Raw genomic sequence first — 25,891 nt, 5'->3', positions numbered from 1 at the left:
GCTCCATTGCAGTGCAACTTGCTTAATTAAGGCAGGATAAATGAACCAGAGGGAAATGAAATCCCGAGAGGCTGGGAGGAAGGCAGCTGTGTGCTGAAGCCTCTGAACTGCTCCCACTTGGCAAAATGAGCTGTTCATGCTGCCTTGTTACAAAGCAGAAAGTGCAGGGAGCTTACCACATTGTGGAATTATTTCTTTTATGGAGGAAGAATGGGTCACATCAACTTCCACATGCTCCTCCCTCTGACCCACTTCTCTCTCACACACACGCTCATTCCCTGCCCTCTCCCCCCCCCCAAACACACATACATATTCTCTCTTATTTTCTGTTCTCTGCTGTCTGCCCTTTCAGAGTGAAATCAACATTAAAACCACTCAAAGTCTCTCCATGGACCTTAATGGGAGCTGGATCAGGCTTGCTGTTCCATTTTCCTGCAGAAAAACACCTATAACTTTACCTTGTGGGCATCAGAGAAGGAGAAAAGTGAGAGAGAGGAGAAGCCAAGCTGTGGATCTGGTTCTCAGCATCACAGCTTGTAGGAGCTAGCAATTAGTAGAGGTCAAATTGTTTGACTGGAGCTTTAGCCACACTCAAGATCAGCTTTGGTCCAATCCCACTGTCACTTGTGACCCTGCAGTGAGCTGTGTACATTTTGTCAAACTTGGGTAAGGAGCTTTTCTGTGCTGGAGACCCAGGAGCCCTGAGGTGCTGCACACCTACGCTGTCTGCTGTACAATAAGTTCACTGGCAAAATTTTCTTGGGCCAAGTCACATGATGTTCTCTAAAATAGCCACTAGGCCCACTTCTAGTGGCTGCAAATCAGGGAGCCTGTTGCCTTGCCGATAGGGTCTCAGCAAGGTTTAGCCAAGGGAAAACAGGGCCTGTCTGAACATGGCCCTTTTCCAACTTCACAGCCTGTCAACACTGAAGTTGCAAAACCATTTGAAATGAGGGGTTCACACAAGCTAGTCTCAGCTGGTTCAGAATAAAGGAGAATCATCTCTTGTCCTTTCCAGCTAGAGCTGAGGGCAAACAGCAAAGTTCCGGTCAGGATCTGGAGGCTAACTCTTCCAAAGCTTGAGGGATGTTTGCATTGAGCAAGAAGTCTGCCCCCAGAGTCTGCATCCTGAGCTGAATTTCCTCCAAGTTTGGGTTCATAAGACTGAGGGTTTGGTTTGGTTTGAGCCCCAGATCTGTATAAAACTAATTTTTACTCCATTCTCTGTGGAACAAGCTTCTGCTAAATGTATAGAGGGTCCAAAAGGCTGAGCTTTGCTTATGCTGCTGATTGAAAGGGGTGGTGGAGCCTGCCTTGCTTATGGCCTTTGTTTGCTGAACAATGACAATGGAGGGACAGAGTGTTCATGAGACAGATAGTTTGAACAGGAGGAGACCTTTAGTAGCAGTGCAATATGAATATGTGTCCCTCGTGCCCCAGTGTGGTGGGGTCGAGGAGCACTGAAGAGATAGCAGCATTAGCACCTGAGACAGAGGAAATCCCTTAGAATTATTTTCCACTGATGCCACTCTGGGTAATGTGCACAGGGCTACTGAGGACCTCTGGCTTTATGCTGATTGATTAGTTAAGCCACACAACTGCCTCATAGATGAGTAAATTGAGGCCTGGAGTGATTAAATGACTTACCCTGGTCATATAATGAGTCAGGGGCAAAGAGAGGAATTAGAACCCTGGAGCCTTAAATTCCTGGTCTCTTTCCGTGAGCATTAGATCTCACTGCTTCTTATTTTCCCAACTCCTTTTTTTCCCCACCCGAATTCCTTTGTCATAGCCACACATAGACATACATAGAAGATAAGATTTATTTTATTTCTTATTCTTTCAGAAGTCCTGCTCCTGGGAGCGGCTAGGTCCTCTGAACTCCCAAGTGGTCAGAAGCTCACAGTCTGCTCTGTAATAATATTTTCCACATTTCTAGAAATATCTCCACTGTAGTCTCTCTTAAGTGGCAAACTTTATTCCTCTACCCACCATTAGAAATCTAGTATAATCACTTGCAACAAATCAGTGGATGTGTTTTGCAAACCCCTGTTCTGCCCACAGCAAGTAATAGCATCTGTCATGATCAATATTTAAAACCAGTCCTTTTGATTAAAAAAAAAAAAGCTACAGTAAAACCTTCAGCTCCCCAATGAATAGCTATATAATTCACAGGGGTTGCTCTAATCACTTTAAGCCTCCAGCATTTGAAAGCTAGCAAAAAATTCACAGTAAAGTTGTTGAAGAGGCAGGGTAGACAGCTGGGTCATGTTTATTACAAGCTGTTGTAATGAGAATGGTGCAGCCTCGGGTTGTAGCAGCCTCCTGGATTTACTGTAGTTACATCTGAAAAAAACCCAGTCTCTTTTAAATGTTTTTGGTCGTATTCCTTGCCTTCCTTTTCTAGGACTCGAGCTGGCCAACAGGTGGCAGCTAATGCATAGATGTAACACCCTTTAAGTTGCAGAAGCTCAGCCATGCATCATGTTCATCTCAAACTACCAAAGGTTGAGGTAGAGAATCAAAGTGTATTAACATCAAGGACAGATATAAGTATGTTGCGGCAAAGAATCATCCTAAGAAGAACACGGTTGTATGCTACAGGAATGGTCTGAAACACTGAAAACCTGAGATTGGGCAGGGACTGCCTTGTGGTCCTGTTTGTCTCGCGCCTAGCACAATGGGGTGCTGGTCCCGGGTGCTATGCCCCACACATAACAATCTGATGTAACATCATCATCGCTGGCTGAAGCGCTGTGGATCTTACAGGAGATGTGAACACTGGCGGGGTTTACTGTTATCTAGCTGTATTGCCAGCGCAGGGAGGGTCCCCCCACACTAGGGTCTCACACAAAGGCAGCCTCACAGAAACCCCCTGTACGGGGCAATCCGACCCAGCCGGGGGCTGGAGGCTTCTTCACACACAGGCAGTTTCACCGCCGCTCATTGCGGTCCGCGGCTGGGCTCAGGCCTGCCGAGCGAGCGCAGGAAAGCCGCGGGGGAAGACGGCAAGGGAAAGGAACGAGCCCCACACGCCGCCCCGCCCAGCCCTCTGCCGGGCCAGCTTCGCGCCCTGCTGCGGGCGGCTGAAACGAAACACTGGAGAGCCGGCGCGAGCCCTGCCTGGCACGTGCGGACGCCGAGCGGCCGGGCCCGGCGCGGGCGCGATCCCGGGTGCCTCTCGCGAGCGGCCGGTCAGAGCTGGCCCGGCCCGGCAGCAGCGGTGAAGGCGCCCGGGTCCCTTTAAGCGGCGGGCGCTGGTGGCAATCCCCGCGGCAGGGAGAGGGCGCGGACGCGGGGCTAAGCACGTTGGAGTCGGCTCCGGTTCCGAGAGCCCCGCGCCACCCCCTGCCTGGCGGTGGGATTCGCCCCTTCGCCGCGTCGGGGGCGGGGAGGACGGTGAGTTAAGCAGCAGCTGCACCGCCTCCCTCGCCCGGCTCAGCGGCACCTGCGCGCCGCTCCTCGGGGCCTCGCTGCCCTGCAGCCGCTGGGCTCCGTCCGCACGTGGTGCATGCCCGGCCCCGCTGCCCTCGCCCCATCCTCCCGACCCCGAGCCGATGGCTCCGGGCCCCGGCTGGGGAGCGGCGGCCGTGCTGCTGCTGCTCCTGGCGCCCGGCTCGGAGGCCGGCTGCGTCGAGCTGGGGCGGTGCTGCCGGGGCAGAGACCTGGCTTGTGTCAGCACCGGCTGGAGACCCGACCGATCCCACGGCGCCTGCTACTGCGACCAGGCGTGTCCCCGCACCCTGGACTGCTGCCACGACTACCCGCAGGCCTGCCCAGGTGGGTGAGCGCCCGCTGCAGCGGGCGGGCAAGAGCCCCGGGCAGCGGGGATGGGCGCGGGCGGGGGCCGGACGTTGGCCAGCGAGCCTGATCCGGAGAGGTGCCGAGCTCCCCCGGTGCCTTGGGGAGACGTTGAGCAGTTAGCTCTGAAGGTGGGTGCCATGGGGAGGTGCCACCTGCCCCTGGGTCCTAAGGTGAGGCAGTGAGCACCCGCCTGTCTCACTGAAGTTCCCCAGTGGTGGGAGGTTGAAGTCCAGGAGCTCCATGGTAGCAGTCTCTGAAATGCTTCCAGTTCCAGGCGCAGCAGAGCCAGTTAGGTAAAACTGCAGGGTCTCGCTGTGTGGATGGGACCAGGGCATAGGGAGAAGGGTTTTATATTTATTATGAACTGGGGGATCTTTTGGGAAAGGGGGAGCTATACAGGAAGGATGAACTCCAGCTAAACTGAAATGGAACCGAATTGTAGGCAGGGAAAAGTTAAAAAGGTTGTAGAGCAGTTTTTAAACTCAGGAATGGGGGAAAGCAGGTGTGGAGGAGCACGTGGCTTGGACGGAGTCATCCCTTAGGAGATTCTCTGTTGCCAGAGCAGGAAGACCAAGACTATAACAGGGTTCAAAAAAGAACTAGATAAGTTAATGGAGGATAGGTCCATCAATGGCTATTAGCCAGGATGGGCAGGGATGCAAAACCATGTGCTGAAGTGCCCCTAGCGGCCACTGTTTGCTGGAAGCTGGGAGTGGGTGACAGGTGGATGGATGACTTGAGGATCACCTATTCTGTTCATTCCCTCTGAAGCACCTGGTGCTGGCCACTCGGAAGATGTACCCTTGGTCTGACCCAGTACAGCTGTTCTTATGTTCAGTGCCTGGGGTGGGGCCAGGAAGAGGGGCCAAACCCCCTCAGGGTTTAGCCCGTTATTTGTTGTTTTGCCCTGGATTTCACTGATTCAGGTTTGTGCTACTGGCCACAGTGAGGCAGCACCTGGTTGTGTTTGAAAAATGCTGGCACCTGTATGATGATCAGTTTATGGTTTTCTTCTCAGATTAGGGTCAACTAACTTTCAGGGCAGGTCATGAGGCTATTCATGTGAGATTTATTATTTTAATTATAGGAGTATCACCATAGCATCTGAGCACCTCTGTAGGTATTAATTAAGCTTCAAAACCCTCTTGAAATAAGGAAGTAATAGCTCCATTTTACAGAGAGGGAAACTGAGGCACAGAACAATTTAAATGATTTGCCCAAGGTCACATAGGCAATGGGGAAAGAACCCAGATCTCTTGAGTCCCAGTCTTGGGCTTAAATCACAAGACCAGCTTTCCTCTCATTAATGAATTGCTAACTCTAGGACCAGGTCCTCTGCTGGTATCAATTGCTATAGCTCCAGAGAGTCAGAATATGCTCAGGCTCTGTATGTGTCTGGTGTGGGTTCGGGCTGGGATTTGAGCTGGCTGGGCCCTGCTCCCCAGTCCATGGGCGGCTGTGTTTTTCATGTTGATGTGCAGTGCAGAACTGCCAGGGAGTGGAACAAGCAGTAAAATGCTCTAAAGCAAAGTGCAAATCTTTAATCAGGGAGGTAACTTTTTCCAGAGACTGGTGCAATCACCTGCCTGTTTCTCACAAACAACCTCCCCAAAGAGTCAGATGCACACAGATAGTATTCTTAGGTGGCTTAGTCACGGTCTCCACATTTTTCCTGTTTGGCTCTGCCCTAACAGTGTTTTACCTCATGCAAGCATTTCTGTGATCTGTTAGGAGTACTACTTTGAGGGAAACTTCCTTGTGGGAAGTGACTTTATTTAATCACTTTAAACTGAATTTAGTGCTGGTGAAAGGGGCTGGGTTGGCAGTTCTGGAGACTGAAAACTCCTATCCACTCAACATGCAGAGCATGGATTGCAATAATGCAAACTACATCCTCATTGTCTCATCCCTGACCTGAAGGGATTAACTCCAGGGATGAGGGAAGACCTCAGTCACCTTTCAAACTTGGCTCCTCCATGTTGAGGCTGCCAATAAGGGGGCCTGTCCATACTAGATGTCATGATGGCTTTTGGTGACGTGGGCATAGGCCAACTGGAAATCGAACTGTTTCACGCGTGGGGAGTGTTTGAAGTACAGACACATCGTGGTTCCCAGTGACCATGAGCTAGGGTGGCACTGGCACTGTTAGCTGCTGTAGCTGTGTCATGGACATACAGCATCTATGTAGCCCTAGGCAGTGGCGTACTGAGGAGCGGGGTGGACCGGAAGGAAGCCATGGGCCCGGCTGGTGCTCCTCCACTCAGGCTGGTGCCTGGGGTGAGCGCCAGCTGGGCCCTCCTTGAAGGAGCTGCCCCCCACTCTTGCAAGAGGCCTAGGCTGCTGGGCTTTGAGATTCCTGGTCGTGCTGACCCAGCTCAGGCCTGCTGGCGGCTGAGGGCTTCCCCTGAAGGGGGAGCAAGCGTCCTCCCGGTCCCTCCGCCCCTGCGCTGGGCGTAACAAGGGAGCCATGGGTAAGGGACCAGAGCTAGAACCGGTGATGGTTTAGATTGAGCAGCAGCCAGGAATAGCTGATTTTATGTATTTAAAAAAAAATTCAAATGATTTGGTTGTGCAATACTTGATGTATGTGACCATGTGATTCCATTACTGTTACCCCCGTCCTCCATTACTTCTTGTCTCCCAGTGTTTGTCCAAGTCACTGTTGCATCTTGTTTCGGATTAGATTGTGAACTCTTTGGGGTTAGGGACTGTGTTTTCTGAAGTGTTTATGTAGCATCTAACATAATGGGCCCTGGACCATTGTTGGAGCCTTCAGACATTGTAATCCAAATAATAACAACACTTTACTTGTATAATAACCCTATTAGTTTCCCAGTCGTCCATAGAGTCTTTCAAGAAAACCAGGAATGATGATAGCTACATTTCTCATGTGTATAAACTAGCAGGAAAAAAATTCTTCTCATGCACTGTAAATAAACCAAAAAGGCAAGTACAATTTCCCCTTTTTGTAGGTCACTTTTGAAAATTTGCAGCAAACCACCTGTTATGAATACTGCCTGTTGCTTATTTCTACATCACAACAGTATTCTGAGTAGTACCATCTAGTGGCATATTGCAGGTATAACAGTGTACTAGCCGTCAAGTTATGTTAAAAAATCCATGGTCATTTTCTGCATACTAATATCTTTGCTCAAAGTTATTTCTCATGGTTCATTTGTACTGGATGCAAGGAACTCAGATATATTTGATATTGAATCATTTATGTAGACTGACCATTTCCAATAGATTATTTTTCCCCACTGCAGACTGACTTTATCCAAGTGATACTAAAATGAAATATTTAACGTGTGGTATTAATATCTGAAGCCAAACTTGGCTGAAACAGCAGGAGATTCCAAAGAGGATTCATTAGAAGATTCATGTTGGATGTTATACAATCCAATAAATATTCAGAGTTTATTGCTGTGCACTGTGGCATCTATGGAACAGCATCTCATTTATTTGGCACCTCTCAAGATTGAGCCCCATCTTCAAGGCAGAGCTGAAATCAGAACTCCATTCTTAGTGTTTGAGCCTAGTGTGAAGGATCAGATTCTGCCATTCTTATTCATTTGAAGTAGTACTTTATACCACAAGTAGTCATGGTGATTTCAGTGGGGGCTATTCCTTGAGTATTACTCTTGATGAATATTGGTGATAGACTCTGGCCCTAAACTAGCAGACTGCGTAGCTAAGTGATATAGATGTATAGTGAACAGGATTGAAGCTGAATGGGAACACCTAGACAGCACGAATGATTATCACCAGCAGAGAGAAACAGTTGGTCTGAGGAGTCCAATGGAAAGCAAGGATGAATAGAACACACGCTTTGGAGCACAATATGGCTTTCTATGCAGTTTCTACATAGATGTTTGTAGAAAACTACCTAGGAGTGTGGCTGGAGCGAGGAGAGGTTGACTTTGGGATTATAAAGTGCCAGGTTCCACTCTAAAGCTAGTTATGAACCTGAACTTTCTAAAATAGGAAAACAGGATGGAACTGAAATAAAGCAAACTCCCAGATAATCCTGGCAGCAAATGTTACAGTTACTATTCTCAGTCCAGCAAGGAAGACTTGAAGTTGGAGAGAGTGTTAATTGGAGACAGGATGTGAGGTAGCGTGCCTGCACATCCCAGACAGAAAAGAATTACCGCACAGAAGGGCTGGCAATAGCAAGCTGCTGTGGAAGTATCTGAAGGCCTGCCTCTGCAGAGATGCCAGAATGACCTAGGCTAAAATACTGACTGCCTTTCCTGCAGATTCAGGTGCAGCATAATCTGGTGTTTGTCAGATACACTGGGATGAAATAGAAGAGCTGAAGGGATATTTTCAGGAGCTGTGTATGAAACATAATTGGTTTTGTTGCATTGTATAATACATTGATTTGTGTCTGCAGGGTCTGAGTTTACATCAGGATCATCTTGGAGAGGTGTTAGTGCAACAAACGGATGCCCAAGTGAGCACTTGTTGCTACTTTCCTATGTAATGGCTTAGTCCTGTAAGGCGCTGAGTACCCATTGACTTCAATGGGATATAAAGGCTCTCAGCACCTTGGAGAACCACCATGGGTAGATACTGATCATGTCTTCTTTCTGATATTGGGAGTTTAAACTTCAGAGCATAATTTTGACAGTCTAGAGCCCTGTCCAAGGAGATGGGAGTCGGGTTGGAGCTGCTGAAGGGTTCCTGTAATGTGTGTCTGCTTTGCTTTAATGTTCTACAGTGGATCCCTCTGTGAGGAATAAAATCATAATGCACATTGCAAAGAAGCCTGAGGACAGTGGCACTCACTGGCTTTCTTGCTAGCAACCTCAGCAAACAGGTCAGGATTGAAAGGGGTGTGGTGATGGAAAATGAGGGGGGAAGGGGGGCAGGTGTGGAATCTGTTGGCAATTTCAAACTATGGAGGTGCTGAAAAAAATTAGCACCAGGCAAGCCAAAAAAAAAAGGGGGGGGAGGGTGATCTTGTGAGTAGAGCATGGGAACTGGACTTGAAACTAAGTTATGTTCTTGACTCATGTGAACTTGGAGGTCTGACTGTCCCTTCTCTGACTCCATTCCCTATTAGTAAAATGGGGGTGATATATTCCTCTTCCCACACAGGCTTAGTTCGTTCATATTTGCAAAGTCCTTTGAAACCTTCACATGAGTCGCTCTGATGTGCTGAGGTTGTTTATTTTAGTCATCAAAATGAAATGCTTTTCTGCAATCTCTCCTTTAGCCCAATGCGAGGCAAGAGGGATTTGAGAGCTGTAGGCAGAGGGTATAATATAAAAGAGACGAGGGAGGCACAGTCTAAGAAGCAATGGCCTGAAGATAAAGTGCAAATTTAGATGAGATCCAAAGAAGACTTTTGGAAGGGTGAGAGCCATTGGGCTATAAAATAGTTGCCAAGTGAATGGGGTTGAGGCAGCATTAGTAGAGACACCCATCAGCAGGTTAGAGAACTCTCCCACAGGAGCAACGTACAGGATAATGGGACACCTTTAAAATCTTTTGAACTTTGAAACAATAAAGAAAGACAAAGAAGGAAGAAAAATGTAAACTGAAATACAGTGTCCATCTAGTATCTACAATACAGACATATGGTAGAAACAGAAATAAGGGGGAAGTAATATTCACATATGAAAATAATAATATAAAAACAATACCTAGCTCTTATATAGAGTTTTTGGTCTATTTGTAGATGTTAAAAGCACTTTACAAAGGAGGGCAGTATCCATAACTCCATTTTACAGGTAGGGAAACTGAGGCACGACGCTGGACTATGGCTTGCCCAAGCTGGCCTGTGGCAGAGCTAGGAATAGAACCCAGGACTCCTGAGTCCTAATCCAGTGCTATGTCCCATAGTGTCCTGCCTCTAAGGATCTTAAATTACTCTGCAGATGTTGATGAATTTTTTCCTCATAGCGGCCTATGTGATGGGTAAGTGTGCCGTTTATCGTCATCTCGCTCTGACCTTGTTCTCCCATGTCTGTCGTTCCGTATCCACTTGTTGTCTCTTGTCTTAGATGATAAGCTCTTTGGGACAGGTACCATCTTTTTATTATGTGTTTTGTGCAGCACCTAGCACAGTGAGGCTCTCATCCCTGCTTGGAATCTGTAGATGCTACTACAATACAAATAAATTATTATAATACTTATTCCTATCTCAAATGAGGAAACTGAAGCTCAGAGAAATGCAGTGACTTGCCCAAAGTCACATGGGAAATTTGTGGCAGAGCCAGAGATGGGAAACCCATTCTCCCAACACTGTCCTATGCTCTAATCACTCAACCATAGAATCTGTGATATACAGATGGATTTTCTCTCCCCCCCCCTCTTCCCGGTTGCTAAGTTCTGTAACTTTTTCAGTTTGTGGTTTCCAGGTAGCCTATGGGCCAGTTTAAGGATATGCACTCATTCAGTCCTGAGAGGACCAATGCCCTAGGGGTCTGTTCCAGTCCAAACTTGGCTTGGTGCCTGAACGAAACTGCCACCCAGGTGGATGAGAGGCCCTGGGGAAGATGGAACCCTTGGTTCTTCTGCTTAAATATTTCCCCAGTTAGCTGTAACACAGGCAGCGAAAATGTAAACATGCACTGAATAAACCCAGAAAGCTGCTTTTTCTAAATATTATTGTAACGCTTGTATTACTAGAATAAGGTCCAGTGACACCAGTTCAGGGACAGACTTCACAGCCTTCTCTACCAAGTTTGTTTTGGTGGCTGAAAAGGGTAAGGAGGGGTCTTTACTCACAGCAGTACTTTAGATTTCAAATCATGTATTTTAGCTTGCTTTTTTTTTTTTTTTTTTGGTACAGGCCACAAAGAAATAGACAGGAGAAGTAAGTGAATAATTCTGCTGGTGAAATATTTCTGAGCAGGGTGTGATTTCTTTCTTTTTTTTTCTTTTTTTATACTCAGATTTAATTAATAATTTAATCAAAAGGATTTGGAACATTTTTTCTGCATGTTTTTGGACTCCGTGGACTGATTGCAAATAGTTTTCTGTAAATGTTTTAAACTTGCTATACGAGCCGTGTGACTTAATTGTCATTGGCCAGGTAAATCATATGCTATTGTTCCACACTCCTTGTTGGGTGACCCTGCCAGTGAATATTGTGTGCAGATTTCAAGTTCATTTCCTGTGATACTGTGAGACCTGCTCCCCGCTAAGATTCATGCCAGTGAGACTTGACTGCAGGATTTTCATGGGAAGAGAACATAAAATGGGGCTTGAGTTTTGTGCAAGTGGTGGTACAGGTGTAGTTGAAATGCAGATTCAGTATGTTGCGAACCAGTTGAACCCATGTGTCAAAGAATGTGAAGAGAAGAAATGTTTCAGTGGTGCTTATGCCAATGCTAGGAGTCTGGGTAAAAAGCAAGCAGAATTGGAAATTCTCATTGATGGGGAAAATGATACAATTGGCTTTACCAATTCAGGAAGGATGGAGTGGGTAAAAAGAAGTGTGTGTGTTGGTGGCATGCCATATTAAGGACCTCATTGCCTGTTTTAGAGTTATTGATAACTCAGAAGTGCAAGATCTTGCATGCACATGGATCAACGTGCTAATGCATAAATCCCAGGATGAGTTTTTGGTGAGGGTCTGTTACAGACCATCAAATTAAATCAGAGAACAGGATAAGTTACTGCTTAAACACCAGTATGTAATATGTGGAAAGAACTGTGCAGTTATGGGGGCCTTCAGTTTGGAAGACACATACTCAAGGTCTCATGCAGCCAGTAGTTAAACATCATTAGGGTTTCCAAAAATTATAAATGATTTTCTAACACAAAAGATATTGCAGTCAACATGAGGTAACTATTTTGGACCGCATTATGAGGGATAATGAAGATGAATTAATCACTGGACTGGAAGTTGGTGGTTGCTTCAGTGATCGTGACCTGATGACATTAAAAATAGGCAGGGGAAAATCCCGACCAGTAATAATATAAACTTGGTGCTTCTCAAAAGGGCTAATTTCCCATAGCTGAGGAACATTATGAATGAAATTGATTGATTGGGAGGAAAAATGTAGACAGAAAAATGTGAACGAAAATGGGGTGTTATTTAAGAAGAGTTTATTAGATGGCCAAAAAACCACCATTTCACAAACAATTAGAAATAAAAAAGCAACATATAACTTGGAAAAAGGGGGAAATAAATAGCAATCAATATAAATTAGAAGTTAAGAAGTGCAGAAAATTGATCAGGAAAATTAAATACATCAGGGAAAAATCCCTGGTTGGCAGGCCTAAAGACTATAAGAGGGAATTTTTAAAGTATATTATTTTGATAACAAAAGAAATCCTAGCAATGGTATAGGCCCATTATTAGCTGGAGATGGTAGAATTGTTAATTATGCTGAAAGGGCAGTAGTTTTCAATAAATATTTGGAAAGAAGCAGGTACTCATATCCCGTGAGGATGATGAAGTAGTTTCCGCTCCATTAGTAACTGGGGAGAATGTAAACCACATCTGCTCAGGATAAACATTTTTAAATCAGCATGCCCTGATAACTTGCACACTAGAGTCCTAAAAGAGTTGGCGGAGGAGCTCTCTGGATCACTAATACATTTTAATAAATGTTGTGCTATTGGGGAAATTCCGGGACACTGGACGAGTGCTAATGTTATGCCCATATTTAAAAAAAGAAAGTGGGTAATTACAGGCTAGTTAGCCTGATATCAGCCTAGGCAAAATAATGACAAAGCTGAGGTGCGATTCAGTTGATAAAGAATGAAAGGTTAGGGATATAATGCATGCCCGTCAACATGGTTTTATGGAAAACTGATCTTGTCAAACAAATTTGATTTCATTCATTGATGAAATTACAAGTTTGGTTGATAAAGGTAACCACGTGGGTGTATTGTACTTGAACATACATAAGGCATTTGACTTGGAGCTGGCCTAAATGGACAGCAATGCACACTTATGGGGGTGTGATTTCTAAAGCACACTCTGCTGGTGCGAACTAAAAGTTTCCTGGTGTGCTTTAACATAGTGCTCTTTGAAACAGTAGTTTCTACATGGACCGATTAATGCTCATTATGTTGGTGCACTTTAGAAATTTAGTGTCCCAGGTTGCTCTGTGTGGACAAGCCCTCGCTACTAAGTGACACTTTGATTAAAAAATACAGTATCAATCAAGCACATGTTACATGGATCAAGTGATGGCTAATTGACATCTCAAAAAGTTATTGTCAATGAGGAATCATCATTGAATAGGGCTGTTTCTGGTGGGGTTCTGCGGGATCTGCACTAGGCTTGGCACCATGCAACATTTTCATCAATGATCTGGAAGTAAATAAAAAAAATCACGCTGATAAAATTTGTGGATGACAGATTGTTGGAGTGGTAAATAATGAGGAAGACAGGGCAGTCAGGTGGAGCGATCTGGATCTGTTGGTAACCTGGGCTGATTCAGACAAAATACATTTAGCTAAATGCAGAGTTGTACATCTAGGAACAAGGAATACAGCCTATATCTATGGAATGAGGATTGGATGTGGAAAAGCAGTGAGTCTGAAAAGGATTTAAGGGTCATAATGGACAAGCAACTCAACATGAGCTCCCAGGGCAATGCAGTGGCAAAAAGCGCCAATGCGATCCTTGTATATATAACCAGGAGTAGTGAGTGAAAGTTAGGAGGTCATTTTTAGCTCTGTGTATGGCATTTATGAAACCAATGCTGGAATACTGCATGCAGTTCTGGTGTCCATATTTTAAAAAGGATGTTGAAAAATTGGAGAGGGTACAGGAAAGAGCCACAAAATTATTCAAGGGCTGGAGAAAATACCTTACAGCGAGAGATTTAGAGATCAATCTGTTTAACTTATCAAAAAGAAGATTGAGAGGTGACTTGATTACAATGTATAAGTACCTTCGTGGGGAGAAAATAGGAGGTCCAAAAGGGCTTCTTAATCTAGTGGAGGAAGGCATAACAGGATCCAATGGCTGGAAGCTGAAGCCAGACAAATCCATATTAGATTTTAGGCACAATTTTTTAACAATGAGGGTGGTTAGCAATTGGAACACATTACCAAAGGAAGTGTTGGCTTCTTCATCTTGATGTTGTCAAATGAAGACTGGATGACTTTCTGTAAGAGATGCTTTAGTCAAACACAAATAATTGGGCTCAATACAGAGGTTACTGGGTGAAATTTAATGGTCTGTGATACAGAGAAGGTCAGACGAGGTGATCCTTCTGGCCTTAAACTTTATGAACCTATTTAAAAAAATCAAATGCCTTCAGCACACCAGAGAGAGTGTGTCTTGGGGTTGAGCATACACCCTGCAGACATGGTATTAGAATGAAAAAGTGGTTTTTTTGTGGGAGAAGGGGAACAAGCCACTTAAAACATTGCTACATAGTGGAAGAGATTCTGTTACTATTGATCCCGTGCCATATGACGTCTGAATAAAGGATCTCTGGACTTGTCTACATTAGGCATGTTTGCATGGCTATAGTTACACCATTGCCACCCTCCATCTCCAGTGTAGATGCACTGCACCAGAGTAATGGGTCTTACACTGGTGTGGGTTACTCTGGTTACACACTGGATTAAGTTGCATTGGTGCGGGCACCATTTTACAGCAACGCTTTCCTGGAGATTTGCTGCAGTGTAGCTATAAGGGTGGGAAAATCTCCTAACATAGACCAACCTGAGTTGTTGAAACTTCTCCAGGGCCAAGTACTTCCCTGCAATGAGTGCCTTCCACTGAAACCGTTGGGAAGAGCTCTGATTGACCGAATATGGCAGGCAGTCTCACTAGGCTGCAAACTCCGCATCCTGCAGCTTTAGTCGGGGGAAGGTTGCTATACTGAGCTGAGCCAGAAACCCCAGTCTGTCTCCGAAGGTGTTGTGTGCACCATTTCTGCAGTCTGCACTGTTGTTTTTTGCCCCGGTCCCAGAGATCTCCTGTGCTGTATCTGAGTGGAGCGACTGGAGTGGCTGTGCAGAGCCTTGCCAGACAACATACCGAGTTCGGAGGAGACGTGTCCTGCAGGAGCCTAGAAATGGAGGCGAGGTGTGTCCTCCTCTGGAGGAGAAGGCTGGTTGCGTGGAGTACTGGACCCAGCAAGGAGCTGAGTGCAAAGAGTCCCTTAGTAAGTGCATTGAAAAGGCAACCCCTGGGGCACATGTCTGGGTCCTGTGCTGGACAGAGCTCAGCTGAACCCGGGGCCTGGCCTCTAAACTTTCTTTACAGTGTTTGAATGGAGTTATTTGCAGATAAAGCTTTTGGGCCCAATTCTGCTCTGTTTCATTGGTGCAAATTTGGAGTAGCTCCAGTGAAGTCAGTGGCGTTACCCTGGATTTACACCAGTGTTACTGAGAACCAAATATAGTCCTTTATATGGGGCTCATGAGCATCCTTTCTAGGACATTTATTTTAAATAGTACCTGCTGTCTAGTGTAATCTGGTAGCTGTCAAAAGTAACACACTATGGGTTTGATTCTGATCTCACTTATATGAGCATAAATCTGGAGTAATTCCTGTGAAGTCTATAGAGGAAAATTATTGTAAGTGGGAGGGAAATTTGGCCTTAGGTGTTGAGCAGTATCTTTATAAATCAGCTGCAAAAGTCGTGGAGGAATAGCACCCATCAGAGGCAAGGTATCCTCTTTCCCCTATCCAGTTTGGACAGTGCATGCCAGTTTCTGATGTAAATCTGAAGAAATGCTGATTTGATCTCAAATACATTGACTTTCCATGTGTGTAACTCCACTGACTACTGATTTTTTTTTTTTTTTTTAAAGTTATTTATTTTTTGCTGGTGTCTCTGGTGCCAGAATCTGACCTTGGCTTCTTTACCAGTCTGGATTTAATAGTTCATGTTTATTTTAAATACATTTTCTCAAACCAGCTGAGACTTGGTATTAAATTAACAGTGACTTTGTTCTCCTTTGGTTGCCACTGCTCTGATAAGCAGCCTCACTCAGGCATGAATGTACATTTCTCTCCAATCAAATACTGGATGTTCACTGATAATATGGAATTGTCTTTGATTTCCTACCAAAGTAAAAATTATGTGCAGTTTAAAGACCATCAAAGCCCCAATCTTTGTCTGAGAGGCACAAATGGCCTCAGTGCAGTATTGTCGTTTACCATGTGTACTTTCTCTTGGTGCACAGTTCCAGCATTAATAACCACAGGAGGTTATGGGAAAGCAAGGAAAAAGAGAGCTGCGTCCACTGAAAATGAAAGGGCGGGGTAAGTAGGGGTCTGAGTGCTGCAGTGTAATCACACTGTACACACGTTTTCTCATTGGCTTCTGTATGTGTAGGATTGCAGAGGGTATGCTCTTACCATAGCAAACGTTCAGCAACAGGATGAAGATTTCTAGATGAATATGTCTGCACTGAACGCTAAGCCTGGGCTCCGATTCAGGTTTGAACCCAAACCCTCCTTCCGTCCATGTACAAATCAGGACTCGGATCCTATCCATCTGCTAGGGGAATGGGTCAGAGTCCAACTTACTCTGTGACATTTTCAGTGTGGCCACGGGTCAAACCACAGACCCAGGTCAGAAGGTCTGCCTAGTGCAGTATGGACGCGATAGCACGGTTGTGAGACCCAGGTTCCGCAGTTGTAAACAATTCAATGGGGACACTCAAGTGCGGGCTTGGAAACACTGAATATACAAGTTCAGGTCCTTGAGGCCCTTAAAGCCTGATTGCAGAGCAACACCAGCTTCACAGAATGAAGGGCTTGACTCTCCACTGAGGGACATCAGTGCGCACTGGGAGTAACTCTGCTGAGGTCAGGGGGTCCCCTGATGTAAAGTTGGCGTGATAGGGAATATTGGGTTATAGCTGTTTGTTTAGGATCCTGTAAGCAAAGAACAGCCAATTCAGCCTATTCCCTTGATCTACTTCTCCCTGGGTACAATGCCCTTTTCTTCCATCATGTGGTGGGACTGCTGGCAGGCTGACTCTCAGTCTTACTGTGCTCTTTGCAGTTTATATTGCACCATGAATAATTTCCAGCATAGACCGTGGCCTAAATATTCAGAAAAATGTGCTCATGCATGCACTGTTTCTGGAACTGCATACAGTCATGGTGCTTAGAATAAATCCATTACTGACATAGGCGCTCATAGGCCCTTGACACCTATTATTTGCTGTCAGAGCAGTGGATTTATGGGGCCACTATTTTTTTTCCATGTGTGTCTGTTATGTTTTTGTTACTTGCTTACAGTTTAGCATTGATCTTTAGCTTCACAGTGTAGGTAGCCATTTACACTCCCCTCAATTATTTTTTGTCAAAGTCCAAATTTCTTGGTCAAGTTATAGTCAAGGTCCAGACTCCAGAGAAAATAATATTTATTATTATATTATCATTAAAAAGATGTTGGTGTCCGTTCAAAAGCGTTTGGTGGTCTGGATTTGGCCCGCAGTCCTCCTATTGACTACCCCGGGCTCTAGTGTGTACCATATTTATCCTCAGCATTAAAGGGAAAGCATAGACTGCAGAGACACCAGCTTCAGCATGCTGGGCAGCACCGCTGTATTAAAGGTGAAGCCAGGTGCAGTTGGCTTCATTTTAATCAGATTAGTTTTGGCCCTGGGGATCCTGGTAAATTGCCCTATTGGGTACCAGCAGAGCCAAGTTTGGGCGTCCCTGCTCTGTAGGAGGCAGGTTATTGTATTGGTTGGTTTGATTGCATCAAGCGCTTGAGAGAGATTCAGCTGATGTGTTTGGTGCCCTTAAGCCCCTGCTGTGCATTTCCCCCAGTGTCACTGTTACACAGTGCAGGCACTGGCAAGCATCAAGGTTCTGCATAAGGCTCTCATTTGCACTTTAAATCCTGCGAGAGACAGATGTGTGAGTGCTGATCGGTCGCCAGGCTGGGTTCTCAACACAGCTGCACGTTTGGCAAATGTTCCTCCTTTAAACTTAGCTTAAAGAAATAAGATCTGTGAGGGTGCTGGTTTTGGCTTTGCCTTCCTGCTTCTCACTCCGATAGGGGCTGTTGTTGCTATTGCAGGGACATGAAGCAGATCGCTAAGGGGGATTGCTGCATGTTTTCCTGTATCCTGTCTTACTCAGTTTTGCAGGCTGGTGATTCTCTGTGGCCTTTTATTTTAAGCTCCCATGTAGGGTTTTTCTTTGTTGTCACCTGACATTCTGTAAGTGTCACAGGGAAGATATTGGTGCCTCTCTTGCACCATAAAGCAACCATTCACTTGCTGGTGCCCCACTCTTGCAAACATTTCCATAATGTGTGTGCATGCATCCATCACCCTCATTTAAGCTTCTGCAGGGAAAAAGCTTCTGCTTGAGCAAAACCACATTATTTGATACAATTGCAGACAATTACTGCCACCTCCTCAAACTTCCATTCTCCTCACTGAACAAGGCCCATTCTTAGCCTTTCCTCCAGAGTTTGGTTAAAACCACAAGTACAGCGTAATGTGAGCATGGCACAAATAGTGCTAAAAGCTTCCAAGCAAGTACATTATCATAGAAAGACCTCCAGTTAAGACTTGGGTACTGTAACAAATTATTCTACAAGACATGTCTTGTCTCCTATGAAGTATTACCATAAATAATCAAAACTAGGAACTGGGGCAGTACGGTCTAGTGAATGGTCTAGTGAACTAATCTAGTACCAGATTAGGAGTCAGAAGACCTGACGCTGCCAATTACTTGCTGTTTGGCACTGGCCAAGCACTTAATCATTCAGTGCCTCAGTTTCCCTATTCGTAAAAAAAGAGAAATCACCTGCCTTTGCAAAGCACTGTGGCATCTGTGGGTTGAAAGCACCTGTATTAGAGCTGAGTGTTACTATTCAATCTAATTTGTCAGAATCAATGCATATGCACTTCCCCATTTTTGAAAATGGTATTTGTTCAGCCCAGTCACTGGTAGTCACTGGTAGGTCTGTAACGCAGCTGTTCAGCTAGCTGAGGCTGTCATTTCTGCTGCAGGTATTGTGTCGAATTCCAGCTCACGGCCATTGCAGAAGACTGTTTGCAGGGGAACAATTCCTACACTCACTGGATGCGGTATCTCAGCAAAGGGCACACGGTCTGCGTGGAGTGCCAGTACCCGGCCCTGGATTCCAGGAGTCTGCATTGCTATGGGGACGGCAGGGAAAGCAAAAAGTAAGAGCCCTGAATCCTGCCTTGTTGGTGTGCTTTTCATGTTGGATTTTTATATTCCTCCCCTTGAGCTGCTTGCAGAGATTTGTCCCAGTTTAGTAATACCCTGTGCTCTCCTTGCACTTTTCATCTTCAGAGCTCTGCACATATAGTGTGCAGTGAAGATTACTTAATATGAGTTAGGTAAGTGATATTCTAATTATTATTTTACACACACACACACACACACACACACACACACACACACACACACACACACACACACACAGGTAGGTAGAGGTAGAGGTGTGTGTGTGTGTGTGTGTGTGTGTGTGTGTGTGTGTGTGTGTGTCTTGGCCAAGGTCACGTGATAAATCCGTGGCGGAGGCAGGTTGAGAACTCAGGAGTTCCTTGCTTAGTCCGTTAAATCTCAAGACCTCCTAAGTTAAGTGGCAGAGTCATGATTTGTTTCAAGGCTCTCCTGCCGTCTGACCAGGGTGAACCATCCTCCCACTGGACAGCAAATAAAACCAAATCCATTTGCGGGCTGTCACTGATTGTAAGAACTATTTACTTCACTGGAATGGATGTATGGCTCATTTAGACCTGTTACTGGGCCAAAGGAGAGAAGAAAGGAGTTGCCTGTGGCCACACAGCAAGTCACTGGAGGCATAAAGTCCTGATTCTCCAGTGCCCTGCTGTAGTCTCTAGATGACACCGCCCCTCACTTTTCTACCACACAATTCCCTTCATAGTTATGTCTGTGTAACAGATGGAATTTAATTTTGTTTTTAACATATTTAAACAACCCCAGTGTGGAACTGCAGGGCAACCCTGCTCTAGAAATGACTGCATGGCAGTGCTGTGGGTGTTTTGCTTGTGGCTCGGTTTAATATTGAAATGAATAGGTCTGTTTTAAATACTAACCATAAACAAGGATTATGAGGCCTGAAAACATGCTATATATTACACACCCACTGCCGCAGTCTGTAGTAGCCTTTTTAGGTAGAGGCTGCCCATTGCTTTTAATGAGAACAATTCATGTTAGATTCTTTTCCTCCCCCTCTTCCCCTGCTTGGTAAGTATGAAAGTTGCAAAGATCTTTAGATAAGGAACAGTGAGCCCAGCTGATGCGGTCAGAAGAGGCTATTAAGGGTAGTAAAAATGTAAAAGCTTGAAATAATGTTATTCTCTTGGAAGCCAGAGCACAGCATCAGACTAGGTGAAATGAAAAATATCAGCAGCCCACAGTTTCCTACCAGGGAGTGTGGAAAGAGACCCTCCCTCATTTACCAGGCTGTCTGGTGAATAACATGATCTACATTGATAGCTTTATAAAGCTGAGTGAAATTTTTTTGAACAGTTCATTCATGGAAAAATTTAGTTTCGGGTTGACTGGCACTATTTGGATGACCATGGCTAGAGGATCATGGGCACCAATGTGGGATGTACCAGCAGGGTGTGTGATGCCAGGGGATTCCAGCATAGTCTGTCATTTTCAAATTTGGACAAGCTGGGGCTTTATTCTGACCCAATATAGATGTCAATGGGGTTCATGAAGCCCTGCTCTGATGTGAGAGCACCTGGCAGAAGAAGGCTTAATTATATCTTGGGCAGGTGCAGGCTAATGGTGGAATGTGCAGTTGACTGACTGAAGGCAAGATGGTGCTGCCCACAAACCTGTTTGGATGCCATTCCTGTTGTTAGGGCAGACTGTGCACTGCAGAGTTGTTATGGAGAATAAACGGTGAAGAGACTGGTGAATAGGATGCCCTGTAATGATTGAAAATTTTCAAATGCATTCACTTTTAACAATCTAAAAGCAGGGCACCACTGTAGCCCTTAATGCAGCAAACCTTCTGTGATGAAATCCTTAATGGGGTGAAGCTGAATGGGTTGATTACACCAATACATTAAAATCCCCTAGTGGTTAGACTAATCCCAGCCTTGGCAATCCTCTTGTTTCTATTCATTTCATTCCTCCTCGGTCCTTTCATCTCCCACCACAACTCCCCCTGCTGTTTGAAAGCTAAGAGAATTTCCATCAAGTTTCTGAGTAATTTTAGCTTTTACTTCAGGGTAAGAGATTTTGTTTTTCTTTTGTCCCTTTTAATTGGATCTGTGGCCTTACGTTCTTGAGTGGTAACAGGGCTTGGATCTCTTTTGGAGTGGTGGGAAGTATTTTTATGATTCACACATTAGATGACAGTTCTCCCTAAAGCTATCACAAAATGTGCAAGTTTATGGGGCCAGTTTTATTGATTGATCTAATTGCTGTCTTGTGTGCGGTTCAAAGTATTTGTTGATAGAACTGAGCTATGTTTGGAATGTCTTATATGTTCACGTCTTATGCACTGTGCTGCTGCATGATACTGCCTTTTCACTTTCCTTCCAGAAATAGGCTTTCAGGACTGGCCAAGTGGGATGGGGGAGGGGATGGCATGTGGAGCTGTCAGCCCTGATATCTGAGAAGGAAGGGGAGCAGCTGGGCTAGTCCTTTAGTGGGATGGGGGAAACACGTGTGTAGTATAGCTAGACATATCAGAGTATCGGTCGAGTTTTGAAACATTTTAGGGGAGCTCTCCTGTCCTGCTAAAACTGCTCAGGCCAGAATCTGCGAGCCCTGGTAAAGAGGATGAAGCAGGCAGACGCAGCTGGCAGAGGCTGGGGTACAGATTTGCAATATATAGTGAGCACTTGGCTAGATTTACTTAGGACTCTCAGGCTATACATCCAACCCCTATCCCCCACAAAGTACACTGGTTTCAAGTTTTAGCCTGTGTATCCCTTCCCGTTATGCTACTAGGGATAAATAGATATATTTGCTGGTAACCTCCAAAAAAAAAGTTCAGCTGGCATGATCATCTGTTACCCTAGAGGTGGATCACTGCAGCGCCTAACTAAGGTACATTGCCAGGGCACCGGGAGGGAAGTGTGCATGGCTGCTGCCTGGGTCACACCCATCCCATCTTGGCACTTCAGTCCTCTAGGGCTGTCGGTTTGGCAGCTGGCACCAGCATTTAATTCACTTATTGTTCCCAGATTGATTGTCCGGAAGTAGAACATCTGAGAGAGTTTAAAATAAACTCGGCCGCATTGATGTACTTTGAATATTTCCTATTTGTCTGTTGGTATCTTTCTTAGCCTAGTCTGGCGTAATTCAGGCATTTTGAGTGGCCAGTGCAGACTAATGGGAGAATCTGAAGGCTGCATATGTAACCCACTAGCGAGTGGCAGCTCCTTCTGCTGAGAATGTGAATCTGTTAGTCACAGCTGGAGAGTCTTGAGTCTTTTGCTCAGGATGGAGCTCTGAGGGTTCCCTATGTCACGGCTAAGAAGGCAGCCATCGCATAAGTGGGGACAGCTGGGCTGCTCCAAGGGGCTTGATTGGCCTCCTTGAGAAGGTGAAGAGGTAAGAAGCCCAAAATGGCGGGGCTGTAACATTATCCAGTGATCTTAGGACAAGTGGTGGTTGGGTTTTTTTGGTTTTGTTTTTGTTTTTGTTTTGTTTTGTTTTGTTTTTATATGGTACCAGACCTCAGAACACTGAGTAATAAGCACTGATGTCTGTGACGAGCATGCACTATGAACTGCTCTGGGGTCCAGTGCCTGGGAGGATTAGCTGTTCTTTGTAGTCTTAAGCAAGATGTGGTGATTGCAGCACACAAACCACTTCATTTGGGACATCTGAGTCCATCCAGATAGGGAAGGGGGGGGGGGAATGTTCCTCTAAACATAACAAAGGCGGTTTGCATTTCCAATTGGCTGGGCCAAAGCTGGCAGGTGTGCTTTGTTTAAGGAATCAAGCCTTTTAAAGATAAAGCTGCAGCCTGGGGGAGGAGAACCATACAACATGTGGGACCTGTCCATGTATGCAGCCTGCTCTGGAAGAGTTAAGATTTTAATTCTTCCTATGCAAATCCTGGTGGCTTGAAACGACCCAAAGCGAGGAGAGAGAACACTTCATTCCCCTCCTCACCATGTGTGATGTATAAAACTGGAGCATGGCACCTCATTAAACCAGTAGCACTGCTGTCTCTGCACAGTTGGCGGTGATCATTCAGATTTCTAGAGAACTATAAAGCAAACAGGAGCAACAGCTCAATCTGGCTCCTTTACTGACAACTCTTGGCACAAGGGCAAGGCCTGAATGAGCCATTATGCTTTTCCAAAAGGGCAGGGCTGAGACCCATTGGCATGTGGTTGTGTATGTGTAGTGGGAGAGGAAAGCTGCTGCCTAGGCCAGACCTTTTCTGTGAAGCTCCCTCTCAGCTTGGCCCGGCAACTCTTGTGGTAACACTTAAGGTATACCTAGATGAGGAGCTAGCATTAGACACACTCTTGCTAGCTCTCCTCAAGCCAGCATGCTAACAATAGAAGTGTAGCCTTAGTAGCATGGGTAACGGTGAGTAGCGGCACACGCCTGAGTTCAAACCTGCCTGAACCCTGTGGGTATGTACTCCGCATGGCTAGCTTCCGCCACTGCTGCTTCACCGCTATTTTTAGCGAGCTAGGGTGACTATGTCTAACACAAACAGGGAATCAGATGTAGCCTCTAAGTACTTACACAGAGTGTTTGCTTAAAATGGAACATTTCTCTAGTCACTTCAGGACAAATGCATTCAATAACTTGCTGGGAACGTTCAGAACCGAGGAGAAAATAGTTTAGAAGGTGATGGTGATGTTTCTGCTCTGCCTTTTCTGCCCTACCAATATATCAATTCTGTTTGGCTCTGTACTGCATAACATGTACTCGTACAGTGGCTAGAGCATCTACGGATGACAGTGGGAGCTCTGCCCAAGGAAAGAGGGCAGGATACAAAAGAGACTAGAGCTGGGTGACATTTTTTGTGCACAACTTTTTTTTTCGGCAACACCAAAATATTTCATGAATTCCTGTAGATTTCACCACATTGTTTGGGTTGGGGAAAAAACTTCAAAAACAGGAAAAAATCAAACATTTCATTTTGACATTTTTTAAACAAAAATATTTTGGGTTTTTTTTGTTTGTTTGTTTGAAACAGCGTTTTGTTTCAAAATTTCCTTCAATTTATTTTAAAAAAAAAATCAAATTTAAAAAAGGTTCAAAATTGAAACACAACATTTTGTTTCAGCTGTAACAATTTTTTTATTCTCTCCACCACTCAATTGCCAATGAAAAAATCCACTATTCGCCCAGATCTAGGAGATGTGCATTCAAGGGGCGAATTTTGCCTGTGGTTTGCAACTTATCTCATGCTTCAGTATAGGACTGATTTGGATCTCACTTTACTCTGCTTTTACGCTGATGTAACCCCATTTGTGTTAAGAGAATTGATCCTGATTCTCACCAGTGTGAGATCAGAATCAGGCCCAGTGGGGATTGGCTGATTTGATACCATGGCTGCGTGATCGGCTGCTTCCACAGAGCAGCCAGCTCCCTAAATTGCAGCTTTGCTGGACCTCTTATCAGTGCTGGTGCATTATGCACCCAGGTGCTGTCCTTGAAGGAGTTAATACACTCACCTCCTTCCCCCACTTCTGCTTTCTTCCTTCCAGGAATCAGCTGCTGCACTGGCAAGCCATGGGGAATCCCCGGTGCAAAGGAACCTGGAGGAGAGTTCGTCAGCTGGACGCTTGCTCCTGTCCTTCCGTTCACAGCTTTTTGTTCATCTAACTTTTCTGAATTGGCCCAGCTCGTGAGAGCCCAAGTCGTGTGATGGCGGCTTTGGCCCAACGTTTGAAATAACAACCACAACCACACCCAGCCTGCTGATCAGCCAGTAAAGCCCATCCTGGGCTGCTTCAGGGAGGTTGCCACTTGCCAAGGCTGAAAACCCCTTCATAGCCACTCCTGCTCTTGCCTCTTAGAAGAAGACAGGCTGACCAATGACTTTAGTCTCTTTGTCCCCATGCTTCCTTCCACGAAAGCCCCCCAGGCCTAAGAGTAGCCACCCTGACCTTGGCCGTCAGTCAGTCGCCGTCCCTCCTTCCATGAGACTTGCCAGCGAGAATCCACCAAATAAGAGAATTAAAAAAGAATGAATATAAACACATTGTTTAAAAATCCAGCTAAGCAGCCAACAAGACGTGTGCAAAATGAGTCCATTCAAACTGCCTCTTCCCCACACAGATAACCCCCCTCCTTTGAGGGCCTTCCTCCCTTCCCCCCCCCATGGTTTTTCTTATTTTATGTTAGGTTCCTGGTAGGGGCCAGTGCTGTACCTATTGAAATTTGGGGCAAAGCTCTCATTGATTTCAGTGAGTGGAGGATTGAGCCCTTAGGGAATCATCCTGAAGGGTGCTGTGTGTTTCCTGAGTTTTGCTGGGCACCTTCCGCTCCCATTGGGCTGGATCCTACTTCCATTGAGGTATATATTTATGCATGGGTTTATAGGACAGGGTTGCTTGCAATCGCAGGGCACTGGACTCGATGACTCTGGAGTTCCTTTCCAGTCCTTATAATCCTTTATGGCAAAGTTTCCATTTCAGAATCAGGCCTGTTAAACTCAATGAGAGTTGAGGGTACCATGGAGAATGGAGTCCTTCGATTTCAGACTTCAAGGAGCATGGACCATGTTATCTCAACTATCTGTGAAGTGTCTAGAATGCCTCTGCGGGTATAGGAAAAGTAGCCATCTCATGTGCAGCTCCGAGATAACGGTTCCTTTTTGTTTGCACATGGAACTCTTTGAAGTATTTTCTTTATAATCTGTTGGATTTTCTTTTAGAGATTTTTTTTTTGTCACGAATAAAGAGACTCTAGAGACATTCTGACAGTGTTTGTTTATTTGATCTGTTTCTATAGTGCCGTCGTTTGAACAGCTGGTCATGGAGAGCTCAATCTAGCCAATTTTGCTGTCCAATTTTCTGCCACGGGATATAGGACAAGGATGGATATCTAAGCTATCCAATCCCCCCGCTATTTAGAACTTCAAAAAAGATCCCAAGCGCCTTGAATGAATGACCCCCAGAAATGGACATGAGATTTTTACATACACTTTGATTGTTTGTTTTTAAATCTAGTTAAGTAAAA

General features: G+C 45.3%; 1 protein-coding gene across 1 annotated transcript; it reads left to right on the top strand.

Moving 5' to 3' along the window:
- Positions 1-3,172: 3,172 nt before the first annotated feature.
- On the top strand, positions 3,173-25,629 carry LOC137157109 (somatomedin-B and thrombospondin type-1 domain-containing protein-like). The gene is made up of 5 exons (XM_067554269.1): positions 3,173-3,780; positions 14,703-14,897; positions 15,925-16,003; positions 18,724-18,900; positions 24,415-25,629. Exons 1-5 carry the CDS (start codon positions 3,558-3,560, stop codon positions 24,530-24,532), a joined length of 792 nt encoding a protein of 263 aa, XP_067410370.1. The 5' UTR covers positions 3,173-3,557; the 3' UTR covers positions 24,533-25,629.
- The last annotated feature ends 262 nt before the right edge of the window (positions 25,630-25,891 follow it).

Source organism: Emydura macquarii, unplaced genomic scaffold (assembly GCF_026122565.2).
Source record: "Emydura macquarii macquarii isolate MOO-44397 ecotype Brisbane River unplaced genomic scaffold, CSIRO-AGI_Emac_v2 contig_1483, whole genome shotgun sequence".
Taxonomy (NCBI): Eukaryota; Metazoa; Chordata; order Testudines; family Chelidae; genus Emydura; species Emydura macquarii.
This window is presented reverse-complemented; position numbering and strand designations above follow the sequence as displayed.

Excerpts from the sequence above, each read along its gene's own strand:
- LOC137157109 (XM_067554269.1), top strand. The coding sequence starts at position 3,558 with ATGGCTCCGGGCCCCGGCTGGGGAGCGGCGGCCGTGCTGCTGCTGCTC. Across the intron at positions 3,781-14,702 it reads CTACCCGCAGGCCTGCCCAG|AGATCTCCTGTGCTGTATCT; the intron begins GTGGGTGAGCGC and ends CCCCGGTCCCAG. Across the intron at positions 18,901-24,414 it reads GACGGCAGGGAAAGCAAAAA|GAATCAGCTGCTGCACTGGC; the intron begins GTAAGAGCCCTG and ends TCTTCCTTCCAG.